This window comes from Molossus molossus, unplaced genomic scaffold, assembly GCF_014108415.1.
Source record: "Molossus molossus isolate mMolMol1 unplaced genomic scaffold, mMolMol1.p scaffold_m16_p_16, whole genome shotgun sequence".
NCBI lineage: Eukaryota > Metazoa > Chordata > Mammalia > Chiroptera > Molossidae > Molossus > Molossus molossus.
This window is the reverse complement of record NW_023425351.1, coordinates 42,436,905-42,455,769: the sequence shown is the minus strand read 5'-3', so window position 1 is coordinate 42,455,769 and position 18,865 is coordinate 42,436,905. Positions and strand designations below refer to the sequence as shown.

Below are 18,865 nucleotides of genomic sequence, written 5' to 3'. Positions count from 1 at the left end.
TCTTAGTGTCTTGACTTTCTAAATGCTTGACAACTATAGACACTTTAATGAAATCCAAATGGGTGAAATTCAACACTTCATTCTGATGCTCTTTACAGATGTTCTTAATAAGTACACCGAAGAAGTCCTTAGAAGCCTAGCTTCACACATCAGCCAGGGGAAGAAAGGATTCATTGGAAAATGAAGATAATAAGTAATTCTGGATAGTTCCTGTACCAGTCAATATTGTACACTTACAACATAAACCTATAATCAGCTTTGTAGGGAAGTATACAGTGCACAGGGGTAAAGTTTGCTGATCGACTCCTGGGTGGCAGTAGTATCACACAATACTACATTCTGATGTGAAATATTTAAATTCTGCCCAGAATAATATTCCCCATAAGAACTTTATTTATATAAGTGACTTTAAAAAAAATGAATACAGGGAAAAGAAGCTGAAACAATTACCTTTGGCTATTGTGATATTAAAACAATTATTTTAATAGGCAGAAATGAAGACAATTAGTTGAATAGAAACTTTATGAATGCTGGAATTGTATAAGTAGAATGGATGTCATAACACCATCTAGGTAGATTAGGTCACTATAATTATTCTGTTCTTCTGCTCCCTGTACTTTCCAATAGTGGATAAAAACTCACCTGAAATCTGTCTTCAAAGCTCTGAAGAGAATAGTTGCAGTCTGGGAAATTATTTCCTTGAACATTCTTTGAGACCATCTGGAGAGAAGTGTTTGCACACTGAGATGGACACAAAAGCTTATATTAAATATTTTTACCAATGAATTTACAACTTTCAATGTGAAAAAATACTCAATGTGTCTGACAAGATATTAGAGTTACAGGCCCTTTTCTTACAATTTTCAAAAGCTTTACAGGAGTGAATGGAAGTGAGGCACACTGACCTGAAAGGTAAGATCAGAAAGAAAGGTACTCAAGATTTTGCACTAGATTAGTCAGAGTTAGGAATTCTGATCCAGACCTTTCACTCTTATTTCCTACAGAGCCTTGGGCAATGTACCTCATCACACTACTACTTCCCCATTCATCTCTTTTTTTATCCGTGAAATGATGACAATGCTGACCTACCTAATGAGAAAGTTGCATACATTTAATGTCACATTAAAAATATTCTGATAATTTAAAGCTAATTTAGTTAAGTTTTGGTGTTTGGTAAATGTGTACTTTTTGCCTTATATCTTAAATTAGAGATGGCTACAAAACAACTAAGACACTGTCAATGTGTTTGTGCCTAACACCAACAACAATAGAATAACATTAAGCTAGGGAGTGACAGGGAAAAACAACAGACTTTGTGGGAAGGCACGGAAGGAAGGCAAGTTTCTAGAATTGGCTTGCACCTTGAGAAAATCACTTAAATTTTCTGCACCTCAATTTTCTCATCCTCAGATGGAATGAGGTCCCCTATGTGGTCCTTATTAATATCTGTTTTTTGTTTGTATTTTGCCTCTTTCTGGTAGAATGTAAGCTCCAGAGTTGTAGAGATCTTGGCTCTGTGACACAACAATGTGTTTCTAACACCACAGAGTAGCTGCCCATTAAACATCCAGTAGTAGAATGTTCCTAAAGTCCATTTCAGCTCTAAAATCATTCTTTAAAAAAAAAAGTTTATTATAAAAAGTGTCAAGCCCTGGCCGGTTTGGCTCAGCGGTTAGAGCGTCGGCTGGCAGTCCAGAGAGACCCAAGGGTTCAGTTCCCGCTGTACCTCGGTTGCAGTTTGTCCCTGGCCTTGGTTGGATCCTGTGGGTGGCAACCACTTGATGTGTCCCTTTCACATCAATGTTTCTCTCTCTCTCTCTCTCTCTCTCTCTCTCTCTCTCTCTCTCTTTTTCCCTCCCGCTCTATCTGAACAAAATATCAAAAAATGTCCTCGGGTGAGGATAAAAAAATTTTTAAAAATGTCAAGCATATAGAAAGTATGGATACATATAATAATAAATACCCCTACATGCATCACTGAGTTTTGTCAAGTCTTAACAATTTCTGTATTTGTTTCATATTTTTTAAAAGAAATAAAATGTCATAAATACAGATGATGTCCCCCTCAATGTGCACCAGTCCCTAATTTCCTTCCTCTTTTTCCCCAAAGGTAATTACAATCCAGAATTTGATGTTTATTATTTTTAAGAACACTTTATAATTTTATTGTATTTATACAAATTATATATTATGTCTTCAAACTTTACATGAATTATATATACTTATTCTGCAACTTGCCTTTTTTTTCACACCATGTGCTTGAGATTAATCTATGCTGATACATGTATTGCTAATCCATTTAACTACTATATGGTATTCCGTTATGTGAATATCCATAATTTATTTATCCATTCTTCTGTTAGTGGATATTTATGTTTTTTTTAGTTGTTTTCTACTATGAACAATATTTCAGACAGTATTCTTGCCCATATCTGTTTCTACAGATGTGCTTGGATTTCTCTAGTGGAATTGCTGGGTTGAAGGGATATATATCTTCAACTTCACTTGTCTAGGCCACAATAACTGACCCTTTGCCTATATTTCTATGGAGATAGTTGGTCAAGTTATTACCTTTTTTCTTTTGACCTGGGCAGAAAATGAAGTGTTAATCAAGTTCACAAGAACATCATCTTTCCATTTCTAATCTTTTCCATCTCTAAACAAATAACAAGTGGGCAGAATTCTTATAGAAATCATGAAGATTTACATAAAATAAGGAGCTTTCACATGGATCTAGATCAGAACTACATAAAATCACGGCCATGTCCTGTCATCATTACATTATGCTTTTTATAACACAGCACTGCCACTCTGTAATGTTGCAAAACACAGTGCCGCATGGCAAATGTTGCAGAGACCTGTGAATAAGTTCCTCTGAGAGTTTATGACTATGACCCAGTTCACAAGTGAAATGATTCTTAGGATAGGGAAGCACTAATTTTTTAGACCATAGCAAAATAATGAGAAATGTTAAATTCTGGCCAATAGTACCAATGGAACTACTGTTTTAATGATATCCTTAAATAGTTAAAATATCTATTAGTTCAACTTGATGGTCCAAATTCTGGATCTTGTGCAATTCATTTAGCTTGAATTTTAAATAATCTATTTGGAAAGGTAGGCTAAGGAAAAGGTTTCTCAGACTTTGCAATTAAATAGCTACTATACTTCAACAACTATTTCTTCATTCAGTAAATATTAAAATATAGTAAAAGATACAATAGTATCTGCATTATGCACTTAATGAAGTTTCTTTTTCCTAGACTAATTTTTTTGTTTAGATAAAAGATGTAAGGCATGAACAGTACAGTTTCATTGGGAAGTTTATCGTGGTAAAAAGACAGGAGCTATTACATTCTATCTTGTCAATGATCCATAGATAATGGGTCACCAGGGGATTTAAGAACTGTATCTTTCAATTCTTGCCAGGGAGGTATATCAGTGTGCATTGATGTGAACCATAATATGACACCCCTTGAAGAATCTTCAAAACCCTCAGGCACTCCCTGAGCTGCCATCATGAAGGTAGGGAACGAAAGGTTGTCAGTTAAAGAGATGGCATTTTGTACATAATTTCAGTAACAAAATGACTTTCTAATTTCTTCATGTTTAATTCTTTTTAATGTCTTTAAAATTGAAATTTATTTTTCCTTTCAAATTTTTAATTGTTTTAAAACTGAAGAGTGGATCAAGAAAATAAAGTATTACATGAATAGAACAACTTGATAATTGCCCAAATTTTACCTTATGCAAATGTTTTGATTTCATTAAAATTCATTTATTAGTTACTGCAATGTTACTATTAATTACAATGTATGTATTTTTTCTTCATGTTTAATTTTAATGAATTCTCAAGTTTAAGGTCCTTAGAGCTTTTTTTTTTTTTTTTTTCATTACCTTAGGGGAAGATCTATTTATACTGATATGAAAAAGTAGAAATAGACCCTATATATATTGTTTAATTGTTAAGTGTATGTGTGGGAGAGGGAGCAAGTTGCAAAATAGTATTATAGTATGATCCTATTTTTGTGTGCATGTTTTTAAGTGTACGCTTTCATTTGCATAGTCACAGCAAAATGTCTAAAAATATATACCCAAAATATTAATAGTGGCTACCTCTGGGAAATAAGGTTAACAAGATCGTTGGTGGGCAAGGGAGAAATAAGAGACTTTTACTTTATATACTTTTATATTTTTTGAATTTTTACAATCACCATGATTGTTATCATCTGAAAAATAATAAAGAGGTATGTTTACTTTTTAGTTTACAAACATTACTTTCAATCAAAAGTCCTCTAATCTAAAATTTCAATAGTTTTAGGAAAACAGATGATATGACAGTATACAAGTAGAGATTAATTTGTAAACCCACATTTATTTTTACTTAATTAAAAGTTTTAATGGGAGGGAAAGTGATATGATTTCCTGCTATTTTTCTAGCCTTTATGTAGTCAACAATACTTACCTAACAGTTTTTTATGCTTACCTCAATGAGAACCAAAAAGCGTACAAGCTAGAGAAGACCTTATTATATAGTGCAAATTCTCATTTTACAGATAAAAAACTGGGTCCCAGGTTGATTAAATGTCTTGTCTGTAAACAACTCCAGAACTTAAAAAAAATTCAATTTATCTTCTGGCTTCTTGTCCATGGCTCTTTCTATCACAAATTTCTGCTCTGAAATTTTAGTGTGATAATAATATAAATAATAAAAAAAAAATCTTCATTTAGCTCTGATCTTAAAATAAGCATATACCAACACCCCAATACATAAAGCATTACTCATAGCAAATCAATGTTCTTCATATAGAAGTTGAAGTAACAAGTCACTTGATGATGATATTTCAATATATAAATTGAAAAGTAAATTATTTTTACCTCCCTGTGATTTTCTCATCTTAATCAATTATTACATTCTCTTTCTTCTTCTGCCTCTTTAAATTACTGAGTGGGTTAAAATAACAAGGAAAATTTTAAAAATAAAATATCAAAGCCAAAGGTGTTTATTATTGTGAAAAGGAAAAATGGAATTTGGGGACAGCAATAATAGAAAAAAAGTAGATGGAGAGACCAGGGAAGAGTAGTAAGAACCAAGGCAAAGGGAAATCTGACAACTTCAAGGACAGTGGGTAAATAAGTAAAGAAAAGTGGGTTGAGATTTGTTTTATTTTTATTACGGCAGGCATATAGTGAATGGCTGATGGATAAGATAAAGCTTATGATGGTGTCAAAGGCTAATGTAGAAGTTCTCAGCCTCTAATATACATAAGACCTAGCTGAAGTGTTTGTTTAAAATACAGAGTTCTGTGTCTGTATCACCAGAAATTCCAATTTACCCACTGGATTAGGGAGGACCAGAAATAAGTACTCTGGATTGGATAATTCTAATGATTACACCTGGAGGAACACTGAGCTAGACTTATTGAAGCTCTTAAAAGGGAGAAAAAGAATCAGAGCACAGATTCTTCTCTTCTAGAGAAGAGAAGATAGGAAAAAGAGATTTGAATAGAAATCAAGGAAGAAAGAAAAGGAAACTAGAAAGTAAAGGTGTAGCCCTGGCCGGTTTGGCTCAGCGGTTGGAGTGTCGGCCTGCGGTACAGAGAGACCCGGGTTCGGTTCCCGCTAAAGGCACGTACCTCGGTTGCAGTTTGTCCCCAGCCCTGGTTGGTCGTGCGGGTGGCAGCCACTTGATGTGTCCCTTCACGTCGATGTTTCTCTCTCTCTCTTTTTCTCTCTCCCTCCCGCTCTATCTGAACAAAAAATGGAAAAATGTCCTCGGGGGAGGATTAAAAAAAAAAAAAAAGAAAGTAAAGGTGTAACAAAGTTAGAGGGCTGATTTAGAAGAAGCACCTGCAGGCCCTGGCCAGTGTGGCTCAGTTGGTTACAGCCACATCCTGTACACTAAAAGGTAACCGGTTTGATTCCCAATTAGGGCAAATACCTGGGTTGTGGGTTCAATATTTCTGGTGGGAGTGTGTACAATGCTTCCCTCTCTCTAAAATCAGCTTTTTAAAAAAGTATGTGTGGGTGTGCATAAAAAAAGACAAGACTGAAAAATATTTTTAAAAAAACAACAACTAAAAAGAGACAAGACTGGTCAGAGGCGAAACCAAAAATATTGAAGAAATTAAAGTTTTTACCTTGGATTTTAAAAATAATATTTCTTATTTTTTCTTTTATGAAAGTAACAAATGCTCATTGTGGAAGAGTTGAAAAATAAGAAAAGGCAAAGAAAAATGTAGCCTTGATTTGTTACTCATGAATAGCTGCTATTAATATTTTGGTATATTAAATACTGCTAGTCTTTGTTTCTGTTTAGTTTTTTTGAAGATTTTATTTGTTTATTTAGTTTGGAAAATATTGTATATATATGCCATTAAATGTGCTTCTTTTATGACATAAGAATCTTCTAACATAAGGTTATTAATGGAATATTTATTTTTAACAACCGCTTAATATTAACAACAATCAGTGCTCCTTTCTTCCTTGTTTACATGACTCCGGTGTTTTTAGGCTCCTGGGAAGGCTGGCTCTATTTCCATGCATTGAAGGTGAATTTTATTTCGTCTTAGTCAATCATGGTATAATTCTGTTCCCCTTGTCAGTGATTGGCTGAGGAAGCAGCAAGTGAATTAATTCTGGCCAATAATATATGAGGGCAAATATACAGTATGGATTTATAGAGGAGATTCTTAGTTCTCAAAAAGTGACACAAGAAAGAGATAACCCCCTTTTCTGCCTGTGGCATGTGTGTGAGAAGGAAGTACTAGGGCTGGTGGTTGGAGTTTTGCAGCCATCTTATGTCCATGAAAGGAGCAAGTATGCACACAAAAGATAAAGAAGAGAAAAGGAAAATCTGGGCTTTGGATGATCTTGTCACTCCAATTAATTACACATCCCTGGACCCTACCTTGAGTCTTCTTTTATGGGAGAAAATAAATTCCCTGTTGTGTAAGCCACATTAGCCAGGTATTCTGTTTCTTGCAATAGAAAGCATCCTAAGAAATATAGCATTATCATTTACCTTAAAATTTTCCTTTTGCAGTATATTTGTGTTACAATTTTTCACTATCAGTTTTTGCCTTGAATAGTCTTAAGAAAAAAGTTACATAATTTAGATAGTGTGTGTTGGGTAGTGGGGAGGGGGCAATAAGCAATAAAGAAAAGAAACAGGAATAAACATGAAATATCTCAGGTCATCAAAGCTGAATCATTCTGAATCTCCACTCCCTTTATTGCTCATTGCTGGGAGCAGAGGTGATTATCAGTGGCAAGTTTCATTTCAGAAGGAAAAATTGGTAAATACAGTCTCAATACACACACAAATAAAGATGAACACAAATAATCCCCCAAAATACAAAGCCATTCCTGTTTGCAATGTATTACAAGGTTGCAATTTTTTAATTTCTTTATTATAATAATATTAAAATTACTTTGGTAATAAGAAAGGCAACCATAATGCCATGGTAATACCCTTCTCATATTAAAATCTGCTGTAGGTTCTACACTAGGTTTAATCCAAATGCATCTAGTCTATCATGTTGACAATATTAAAGCACTAATGTTTCCCAAGTGTCTTCCAGGGGCAGATCCCCTCCAGAATCATAACTGGGACAAGTGTAGCTGATTAAACATGATTTAAGGGAAGAAATATAAATATCTATGCTAATATCTGACAAATGAACAATAGAAGAAATTCCCATTAACTGCTCCTGATTTCATCGCTAGGTGTATTTGGGCCTACTTATAATTTGAGATTTTAGATTTGTTTACTTTTTAAATATTTAGTTGTCCTATAGTCAAATTGTGAAAAGGCTTCCTAATGTAAAAGAGGATGTGCCTGGGCAAAATAACAATCTTAATTACTACAATTAAAAAGCATAGCACTAGTATTACAATGAACTCCATGTAAATGGCATCAATAAGTGAGCTTAACACATATTCATAGCTTTATATTAACAATTGATTACAATGTAATACATATTTGGAAATTATTTTTAAAACCCTGCACACATTACAAAATGAGATTAAAGTCATAGCTCAATACAATGCTCATAAAGTTCTTCAGCACTGTGGTTGTGATTTGTGGTATTTCTCACTTCTGGTCTCTGGCCAGGAGTTGAGTATGGAAGAGATTGTAAGGAAAACTCAGGCTAATCTAAAACTCAACTAGTGACTCTTCTCTAAGCCAAAAACAAAAACAAAAAAAACCCACAAATAACAAAAACAAACAAAAAAAGAGCAGATCAATTTCATAAGATACAAGGAATCATTTCCCCTATGATGTCTCATAAGTTTGTCTCGTGTAAGATTCACTACCTGAATACTTAAACATTCTAAAGAAGACAAATCAAAACTCAGAATTTGGAGAGGAATCCACTGTTCTAAAGTTCACCTGAGATTGTGAAGAGTGTAGAAAGAGTCTACTCTGAAGCTAGACCCTTTCAGCGTCTAGATGAACATTGGATTTAAGAGTGCTGATGGAGGGTAGCTGTAAAACTAAGCCCTATTATAGATTTTTAAATTATTTAAATAGTAGTGGCAAAATGTGCCACTCGATATAGAAAGGCAGAAACTGATCATGAAAATAATTGAAACCAAACACAGGGCTTGGCAAATGAACAGCACATAATGAGCATTTGTTAAATTCATGACTACATAAATAAATTATTATTAAATTAACCTTAAATTGTGAAATCATGTATGTATGGGAAGGGAAACTTCTTTCTCTACTTTCTTCTCTGATTTTTCTCATTCACTTCTGATTCCCATTTTTTTTTCCAACTAGAATATGAAGAGGAATAATATTCTAGTTATACCTATCTCTATAGCCCTGTGACAGGGACTTCAAGGCTATACCTGAGCTTGATAGCGAGCAAGGGTCATTCTTTGATAATTTGACTGAAGCATGTGCAGTGGAACTGTTGAAGCTTGTAGTCAGTTGGGGGTGGGGCAGTGAGACTGACTACATGGAAAAAACCTGCAGGATTAGGAAAGCTCTAGAACAACCCTGCTCTCAAGTATTCATATCTTCTGTGCCAAGATGGGCAGGATCTTAATAGATTAGGGATAGGAAGGTCACAGAGTTAATTCGGTACCAACAAAAGAAAACAAACAACAGTTTCATTTCCTCTGAGTAACACACACATATGCACCCCACACTCTGTCCTTGCCCCTCTCTCCTCAGTGAAGCCTTTAGGCCCATCCCATGTTGGGAATTGCATTTATGTGAGTATTGGACACACAGGATGGTGAGTGGACACTTTGTTGAAGAGAGTTAATCTGTCATGAGAAGCAGAAGTGACTTCCAGCCAGCTCCCCTGAAAACAGAGTGAGCAGTGAGTCCAGAACAATTTTGAAAGCTCCTTGTAAGTCATACCGAACAAGGCACTAGTGAGAAAATTGAATCTACTCTTCAAATCCCTAACTACCTTCCTGGAGGATTCTGGAGGTACAAACATAGGACGTGTTGCCTACTATCATTCTGAACATAAAACATGCCATCTCCATACAAATATACAAATGAAAAAAATTATAGAATATCTAATTTACCCTGTTCACTATTACAGTTTGTGAGACCCTACTGGGCCACTGGGTTATAGGCTCCTCTGATAATCTCACTTTAAGTTCAATTATTTTCCTTCTAGTCTCTGTATAGTACTACTGTTTACTTGCATCCAAAGCCCTCCGCCCAAATCCTACACAGGGTTGTCATTATACTAGTGTCATATTCCCCAGAAACCTTTTGGGAAAAGTTGAAATGCCTCAGGTGATTACAGATTTGCCATGAGTTCTATACACAGAGTCACCCGTACTTCTGGCTCTTCCCAGGGACAAAAGGCCAACCAGTGACAGAAACCTTGCTAGTGACCTAACTCAGTTTGCTTTGCAAAGAAATCCAAACCTTTTGGAAGAAAGGTTCTCCGCCCTTGGAAAGAAATATTTTGTGCAAACACAGCTAAGTAGCTTCTCTTTTCTCCTCTTGTCCTCCATCTTCTGAAGGTTGTACTCTCTTGCAGTGTTTTGTAGGAGATCTTAGACTTCTCCCCCGGAGGCAGGGTAAAGTCTGTCTATAGTGCTAAATCATAGTGTTCAAAGTCTAATTGTCATAAACTTTGACAATAGGTCAAGGTCTTTAAAAAAATGAAATGGTGAGAAGCTCCCCTTCTCTTCCTTATGCTTCTTCACACCTTACGTTTTTAAGTAGGTCAGTCATTGGAGTTGCAAGTTATTAATAATAATTATGTTGCCTTTATCTGAAGCAATAATACACAATGAATTAGAATAGCAAATGGGAATAAAACCTCAGGGGTGTCTATTTTAATATCTTTGAAAAACAAAAAGACAACATAGTTGTCCAAAATGCCACAGTACAAAAAGGGAAGAGCTGAAGTTCCAGTAAGAAAACGGTGAGTCATTTTTTAAACCTAGGGATAAAGTATATTCTTCAATATTGACTATTTTAGAGGCAACCCACTCTTTCCAAATACAGAGGAAAAATAGAAGTTAAATAGCAAGACTCTTTGCAGTAGTGTTGAAACAAACAAGAAAAAGTTTTATTTTGAAAATACAGTCTTTAAAGATAAATTTGGCTTCCATTTTTCATATCTAGGTGCATCCAACAAGATACAAAAACAAACAAAACAACAAAACCAAGACCCACGACATTATGTACAGAGCTCTAAAATGAGCTGTGAATATCTACAAGAAACTAGCATATGCTCTTTGTGAAGGGATGTACGTGTGTGGCTTTCTACAGTTCTCAGTCCTCCAGAAGCTGAGTTAACTCCCTGGAGCTGCAGGTGCGGCTGCAGCAAGGGCAGAGCTGGGGTCAGTGAAGGGTTGGGGGTGGGGGGGAGGCGTGGAGAGGTGTCTGGGGAGGGGAGAAGGGCGGCAGGGGACAGATCCTGGGCTTCTCTAGAAGTCCTGCCGCGGGGTGTGAGTCAGGCTGTGCCGCCGCAGATCACAGTTTCGCCTGAACACTTTGCCGCACTGCTCGCAGCTGTAGGGCTTGATGTCTGTATGGGTGAGAAGGTGAGTTTTCAGATTACTTCTCTGATTAAAGGTTCTTCCACATGTGGGACATTTGTGTGGAGATTCCTGTTCAGATGTGAAGCAAGCAAAGGATTAATCCTTCACACCACCACCGCACCCTTCTCAATAGTTGTCTTATTGGTATCACATAACACACGCATGACAACAAAGGAGGGGACTTGCAGGAACAAATCTGTGCTCCTAATCCTCCAACCACCAAAACACCCGCTCAGGCACACAGCGAGGCCCCAATGACACTGATAACTGCAGTGGCCACCGCGGTGGGCTTTGTGATTTCCAGCTCTTTACATTTCATCACCATGTCATAGGCAGGAAAAGGGGAAGGAAAAACTCTAATCCTCTCTTAAGGAATGACATTCTCTGGGGTAATAAGTCTCCTCTTTGCTGGAAAATTAAACTATTCCTCAATGTTCTGAAAACTACAAATTATGAGGCCCCTGGGAGAGAGAGCATATGGGATTTCACCATGCCTCCATTATCAAAATTACCTTTATTTCCTCCCAAACACGAAAGCCTTAAATGAAGGGCAGATCAGATGAAAAAATAATAATTCTAAAATTAGGATTTAGAATAAAGAGAGTGGCCTGTTCTTTAAGAAAATATAAAAATGTTTTATGTTAAATAGGATTAAGTTTATGTATAAAAAAACCTGAGTGCTGCTTTCTCCTCCTAGAAAACTAATCTAAATAGTCTTTTAAGAGAAAGACTCTGCCACTGAACACCTTTTGTAGAGCAAACATGATAAAACAGAACCAGTCACTGTTTTTAAACAAGAAAACAAACTTACCTGCATGTGTAAAGTTTTGTGAACTGCTAGAGTTCTAGACTGACAAAATCCTTTCCCACACTCCTGACATTTGAAGGGTTTTTCTTTGGAATGAATATACCTGAAAATCAATATAAGGTTTCATTGAAATGGCTTTACCACCACCATGAGGAGTTTCTTTTGACAACTACTGAAATCGAAGTCATGACAGAACAAAAGAAACAGGATTCCCACTATGTATGTTTTTAGATTTTTTTTTTTCCCTGTGTAATTCTGTTTATGGTTAACCTCAACTAACAGACTCTTCCAAACATTCACTGGACGTCGGTTTTGTCTACACTTGATCGCCCTCTCTGGCGTATTCTGGAGCTCGAAATCCTGCCGAGTGAGTCCTTCTTGGCCTCTATGGTTTTGCATGGGATTTAAACAGACCAAATCAAGATGTAAGGCAAGGCCTTGTTGAGGGGAACTGACTTTAGCGAATCCCTTACCAGCCACGGAGGATCGGTACACAAGTCCCACCTTGGGTAACAGCTAGTGGAGTCCGGAGAGAGACACCCCACCCCAACTCCCGGGAAGTTTTTACCGGATGAAACCCTTTACACTTATAGTATTTCTTCAATTGCCGTTGATTAATGCAGAGTTTAAGGTCCTGGGTGGGGGTGGGGGTGGGAGTGGGGTGGGGGGAACTCTGTCTAAATTCGGGGATCTCAAGACCTTAACAAATACTTTTAAAAGAAACGTCTTGGTGTTAGGCTCTGAGACGCACCCGGGGTGGGGTAGGGAGTAGGGAAGGGAGGGAATCCAGTGGGGGTGGCCCGAGTAGGTTTCCAGAAATAGTCTCAGGGCTGCTATTGTGGGATTTGGGGTCCCTAGGCTTTACCTGCTCCACCCCAAGGGCCACCGGGAGGAAACTGAGAAACCAATCACAACACTAAAACCAACCCACCAGGTTTTTAGCTGCCAAAGGATGAAAAAAGCCCCTCCTGCATCCCAAAGAAGAACGTCGCATAGGCCAGTGAGGAGAAAAGGTGAAGGCTGGCGGGTAGCTGTAGCTGGCGGAGGGGGGCCTTTGGGGCTACATTCTAGTTCAGAGGGGATTTTAGTGACGCTTGGAATGGCTGTAAGGCTTAGGTGTTCTGGACAAATTCGCCTCACCTCCCGCGGCCAACCTCTTTCCCCATCTCACCTGTGATCTCGAAGATGATCTTGCCTCCGGAAGGCCTTGTGGCAGATGTCACACGTGTACGGCCTCTCGTCTGTGTGGGTCCTCTCGTGGATGAGCAAGTTGTAGGATTTGGTAAAGTGTCTGCCGCAAAACTTGCAGATAAACTCTTTTTTCGTTTTAGAGGGCAGCCTCCCTCGGGAGGGCTTTCTGTCCGGAGTCAATTTACTGAGGCCTGAGATGGGACTACCCAGCCCGGAGCTCAGCTTGGTCAGCTCTCCCATCTTAGGAGGGTCCTCTTGCGTGGCGGCCACCGCCAAATTGGCAAAGTCAAAACGGGGCCGGTCCTTGTGCAGGGCTGGGAGGACGTGGGCAATGGCTCCCTGCTTAGGGTGGAAGAGGTGAGTGGTGAAGGGCAGAGCCTGGAAGGGGAAGCGCGCGTCCATGAGGCCCTGCGCCGCCGCCATCTCGGTGATGGTGGAGCGGGTGATCTCGTGCACATTGGGGTACCCCAGCGTCCAGTGGTTCATGTGCATGGTCTGTACGGCGCTGAGGCCATACAGTCCCTGCAGGTGGTCTACTGCTGCGGGGAAGGTGTTCACGGCCTGCAGGAAGGAGTAATTGGTGAGCTGCAGCGACGGGTGGAGCGGGATGGGCGCCGGCAGGGCCTTGCTCCCCATTTTCAGGGGTGCCAGGGGGCGGTGGGAGCCGCCCCTTTCTTCCAGGACTCAGAGGCGGGTGGGTGTGGGGCTCCGGTGAAAATCCAGAGAGACGACTGCACGCAGAGACACCCTAAAAATGACAGGGAGAGAGAAGGAGAGTCGTGATTGTTATCCAAACCAGCTCGGTCTGAACTTTGGCGCCGGCGCGAGTAACCACACCTTCGTTCTAAATCCTCCTCCCCACCCTCCTGCCGGGCCCCCAAAGGAGTCATGAGGGAACCCTAGCGCCTGCCCAGCGAGCCCACACTGAGTTCCGCGGAGGCCAGGGCATCAGGTGGGGCAAGTAAAGGTCCCCTGGTGAGTTGGGCTCTTTGGCTGTCTTTCTGGGCGCCCACAGGAAGGTCAGGTTACCGCAGGGATGGAGCGGAAGACTCAGGTCCCGGAAGAAAGAAAGGGGAACAGGGGCAGCACCCTTTCCAGCCCACCCACCTCACCCTGTCTGGTGAGGCTCAGGGAACCCCGATAATTCTCAAGGCCAACGCCACGTAATCCCTGGCTAAGCCTCTGTCGCCGGGGCACCTGGGAGCTCCCCGCAGAAGGACGGGCTGTGAGTCCCACCAGGCTCAGTCCCCGTGCGGCGGCTCCTCAAGGTGCACCCCGCACTTACTCCGGTGGCCCGGGTGCGGGGAGCGCAGCTGGGGGTGCTTCTTGCTCTTGGGCCCTGGAGCACTCGGAGGGGCCTGCCTCGCCCCGCGCTGACCTCGGAGGTTTTCTTTTTCCTTCCTCTGCCTCAGTCCCATTCATCAGCGGTGACGGGCCGCAGGAAAGAAAAGTGACACCTCCGGGCCGGGTTCGACCAAGAATCCCTCCTTCTTCCCAGGGGCAGTCCACTCCCACCCCCCACCAAGATCCCTTCCAGATGGTTCGGCTCCCGGAGAGAGGTTGGGGGTGGGTGAAGAACGTCGGGGGGCCTGAACCCCTTCTCCCAGATTGAGCGCCAAGCTCTCGGGAGGCTTGAGCGGCTTCCCGACCAGTAGTGGCTCCTACACCGAGAAGACTTCGGAGAAAAGAAGAGTAGGGAGAGGGCTCCCTGGGGAGGGAAAAGGAAGGGGCAGTAGGGGTGCCACAGCGGGCCAGGTACAATGAGGTCCTGCCGGCCTCGAGGAAGCTTGTTTATCCTCCTGGAAATGGGTGCTGCTGTGTTCCAGCCACCTGGACGCTGGGCCGAGGTCTGCGGCCTGGGCCTAGGCAGGGCGCGCACACTCTGTTCTCCCAGCGCCTTCAGTGGCTACACGGAGGTCTGCTTTCAGATCCAGGTTTCTAGAAACACCTCACCTGCATTCAGGGTGGACCTACTTTCTCCCACAGCCAGCCCTTTTATAGCACCAGGTTCTGCCAGCTCGGCAGAACTGCGCCTTGTCTCTGAGGGCGGCTCCCCAGGTGCGGGACTCACAGCTACAAGCTGTCCCTGGAGAGGTGAAGGCCGGCCTGTCTGAGCCATCACCCTTTACGTCCGGCTGTTGAAACCAGCAGAAAGGTGGGAGAGTTTGTTCAGCCTTCCCTCACCACCCACCCATTTCTGCACCTGAATTTTCTTCTCTGGTGTGTTGTGTTGCCAATGGCTCTGCGGGCAGACTTAGGGGGCTGCGCTAATGACACAGCGATCTGGCAAGGCAGAATCTGGCTGCCTCCATGAGGCCCACACCTTCCCTCCCTCCTCCTGTTTGGAAAGGCTCAGAGACAGGGATTTATTAATGAACCGCTTCTGCCTGGTGGTATGCGGTCTGGAAGTTCAGGCCTGGAGTTAATGAGAGGTGTGCAACAGTCAGAGGGTCTCAGTCAGACCATTCAACCGAAACTGTAAACCTCCTTTCGGAATAAACTTTCCCACCACAAATCACGATTCATTTTGTTCAGTGTCAACTCCTCAAGCCCTCTCCATGAGAGACTGGAAAAAAGGCTCCTACTAACATCCCTGGCAACCTGATTATTTCCCCTTACATTAAAATAAATTACACCTTTATTTCCTTCTTTTTGCATAATGAATATTTTTCCAGATTCAAAATATTATTTTTCTCCTAGTGTTAAAAAGCAGCCTCCCCCATAGAGAGAAAACCAAAATTATTTGGGTGTATTCCCAGATTTCTTAGAAATAAATATAGGAGGCAAGCACAACTCCCACCATGTTCTGTGTGTGTATATGTGTGTGGGTGTGGGTGTTGTCAACTGAAGGACTACCAGGACTTGTGGTTTTGATTCCAAATACACAAAGTGAACTCTGACATAAAGGTTACATGTTAATTCTGCCAGCAGAAAGTTGAGTGCCATTTTCCTTCCCTTTTCCCTCAATGGTTCATAACACAAAAATTAATGATTCTACTGTAATTCAACTTCATGGTGGTATACAATTGCTATTTAATAGTATGTGTTCACTTTAATTTGCAGGACAAATGGTTTCTTTACAGAAGAGCAGACCGTTGGTGACTTCTGAAACCCTTTTACGAACAGAACAACCCTAAATATCCACCAAACATTTTTGCCATAAAAAATTAGGACGTTTAGATTTTCACGCTCCTGCTGAGTTACTGAAAATATATGTCAAAAAATATTTTAAGTCAATGCAGAGATCTAAAGTACTTTCATTTTGTCTGGAGTTGAGCATGTAGTTCCTATACTCCGTCTCAGGCAATAACAGTTATCATCGTTTGCTGTCATTTCTCCACCATGCTGTTTAGGACCACTGGTTACGTTTAATTTTGCAAGGAAAGAAATTTAAACCAATGAAAATACATAAATATTTTAGTGGAGCTGGGGCTGGTTTTCTTTCATCACTCTTCTTCACAGGAATTTCTAGGCATGTACAGAAGTTTTGTAAAATTTAGTTCACTGGCTGTCAACAAGTGAGATGTGTACATACTAATTTCAGTTCAGTGAAGCTTTCAAAGCATTAGAGAGAAATAAAAAGGTACCTGGTAACTGGATAAGGAGTCTCGCTTTTAGGTAATAGTGTGAATACACTAAATTATCTAAAAATAATATACAGTCAGGGGTCATCTGCTAAAACCTGTGTGTTGGTGTCTGAGAGAACTGACTGATAGATCGATTGGCTCGCTGAATTTCAGCCTAAGCCACAATGGAATTTTTGCATAAATCAGAGAGCTAGAGTCCAAGTGCATCTAAGGAAATCCTTTTTAAAATAAAATAAAATGGCCAGACTGGATCAGGTGAACTGAGAAAAAAAGCCTGCGAAGTTCCTGCCCCTGTGCAGCGCCTCTGCCTTCCCAAGGAGTTAATTAAATTAAGATGCCTTCCGCATAAGGGTCTGTTTCTCTCTGCTCCCTCGTTCCCCCTGAGTGAGTAATTTTCTTGTTCTGCTCAAGACTGCAGTTTGTTGAGCAGAGAAAGTAGCTGTCTGAGGCGTTTCGCTCTGGGAAACGCCAGCCCTCTTTTGTTCTCTCCTAACAGGTAGGGAGACAGATGCAGAGCTCCCTCTACAAACACCTTTTTCTCCCTCCTTTCTACAACCGCAACTTCTTTTTCAGTTGCTATTTCTTGAGAATCCAAGCGTTCGAGCCCCGGGGGAATTTGCTTTCTGCCCCCTCCTCCAGAACTGGAGGATGGGAGAAAAGTCAAAAGGCCAGCACAAGGTTGGAGAATTACCTAGGATTGAACTATTACTTCCCTTTTGAAACCGTGAGCTAGACAGGCACTGTGTGTCCTGGCCCGTCCGCAGCTGCCCTGGGACGGGTGGAGAGGGAATACTATAGCAGGGTCAGAAACACCCTGGGGGAACAGAGTTTGTATCTCAGGGTATGTTGATCAGCTTTTCTAAGAAGACTTGGTGAATGCTTAGGTTAAATGTAGCAAAACAAAACTAAAAACAGTACAGAAAAGTGTGTATTGTTGGGTGTTCGCTGGGAGTGGCGTGCCTGGGATCCGACAAAGTGAGAAACAATGCCCCGGGGTTGCATCCATAAGATTTCTTTTCACAATTTTTGAATTTGTGGCACGCCGGGCCGAGAATCAGCGTCCCCTGCATCCCCTGCACCCTTCCTTTCTCAGGGAGGCGGCAGTCCCTTCCCAGGGCGGACACTCACCTTCCCGCAGAAAGGTCCGCCTGGGCAGCGCCGCTCAGACCCGGTCCAGGCAGTGAGGCGCACAGATTGAAAAGGACATTGGGTCCACGCCGGGCAAACTTCTCTTTCCACGCAGAGTCCCGGGAGCCGCGGACATTATCTGGAGCACCACGAGCCACAAAAAATGAGAGCGGATCCTCGCCTTCGTTGGAGTCTGTGGACGTGGAATGCGTAAAGACCCTGGGTGCTCGCAGCCAGCGCTCAGTGCTCGCCTGGAACTCCGTGCCTCCAAAAGCCTCTCGCCGACTCCGGATAAGGTCGGAGTCTGCTGCCTCGCAGGGCCATCACCCTCCAGCAGCGAGCGGCTGAGCTCTGTCCCCGCCCGCGTCCCTCCCTAGGCTGCTCGCAGCCGGGAGTCCAGGGCTTTAGTAACGGCCCCGCCTCCCCTTCGGGCGGGCGTCCTGCCGCGCGCGCGGGGCCCACTGCTCCCTGGCTCCGCCTCCGAGCCCGGGCGCCCGCTAATGGTCCACTCTGTTTACTTGTGTTTGGATAGCAACTGAGTCTTAAAGGCACAGGTTTGCCCGAAGTTTCCCAGTTGGAGCCGAAGGTGACTCAGTTCAAAACTGACACACAAACACAACGCCCACCTCTTTTCTTCTCTGTGCCACTTTTCCTAATATTGTTAGAAACTGAACAACCGGTCTTCTGCCTCCCAAAGACCCCACAGAGAAACTAAAGAGCATTTTGTAGTTTTATTTGTAACTCTCGCTGAATTAATTTTCACTTCTTAACACGTTTAACATAACCATCTTCTTCGTAGGGTGAAATAAATCAGCTCTAGATTGTATTCTTCAGCATATATCACCTTTCCCCCAATTTAAAATACAATGTTGTACATACTCTGTCAATTTTGACTATATGTGTAGTCTGCTTTCATCTGTTTTCAAAACAAAGATTGTTTTTAGAAGTGACAATGGCTAATTTCATAATTACTGCGAAGACAAATGTGAAATGTCTCAGGAGAAATTTCTTCCCATATTTAAACTTTAATCAGCCAATGTATATTCCATAAGCAGTTAACCGACTTAAAGAGGTGGGCTTCTGTAACCCATTGCCAAATTAAGAATCCATCTAGAATTGG

At 41.4% G+C, this 18,865-nt stretch overlaps 1 protein-coding gene across 2 annotated transcripts; it reads right to left on the bottom strand.

Annotated features, from left to right (window-relative positions):
- Positions 1–10,530: 10,530 nt before the first annotated feature.
- OSR2 (odd-skipped related transciption factor 2) lies at positions 10,531–18,125 on the bottom strand. Of its 2 annotated transcripts, none has more exons than XM_036264060.1 (4): positions 17,746–18,125; positions 13,011–13,778; positions 11,843–11,942; positions 10,531–11,100 (listed from the first exon to the last, which is right to left on the bottom strand). In XM_036264060.1, the coding sequence occupies exons 2-4, from the start codon at positions 13,664–13,666 to the stop codon at positions 10,918–10,920; spliced, it is 939 nt and encodes a 312-aa protein (XP_036119953.1). In that variant the 5' UTR covers positions 13,667–13,778; positions 17,746–18,125; the 3' UTR covers positions 10,531–10,917. The 2 variants fall into 2 exon arrangements, with proteins under 2 accessions (XP_036119953.1, XP_036119954.1); XM_036264061.1 differs by having other exon boundaries at positions 10,535–11,018.
- Between the last annotated feature and the right edge of the window lie 740 nt (positions 18,126–18,865).

Excerpts from the sequence above, each read along its gene's own strand:
- OSR2 (XM_036264060.1), bottom strand. The coding sequence starts at position 13,666 with ATGGGGAGCAAGGCCCTGCCGGCGCCCATCCCGCTCCACCCGTCGCTG. Across the intron at positions 11,943-13,010 it reads GATCATCTTCGAGATCACAG|GTATATTCATTCCAAAGAAA; the intron begins GTGAGATGGGGA and ends ATTGATTTTCAG. Across the intron at positions 11,101-11,842 it reads ACAAAACTTTACACATGCAG|GAATCTCCACACAAATGTCC; the intron begins GTAAGTTTGTTT and ends ACATCTGAACAG.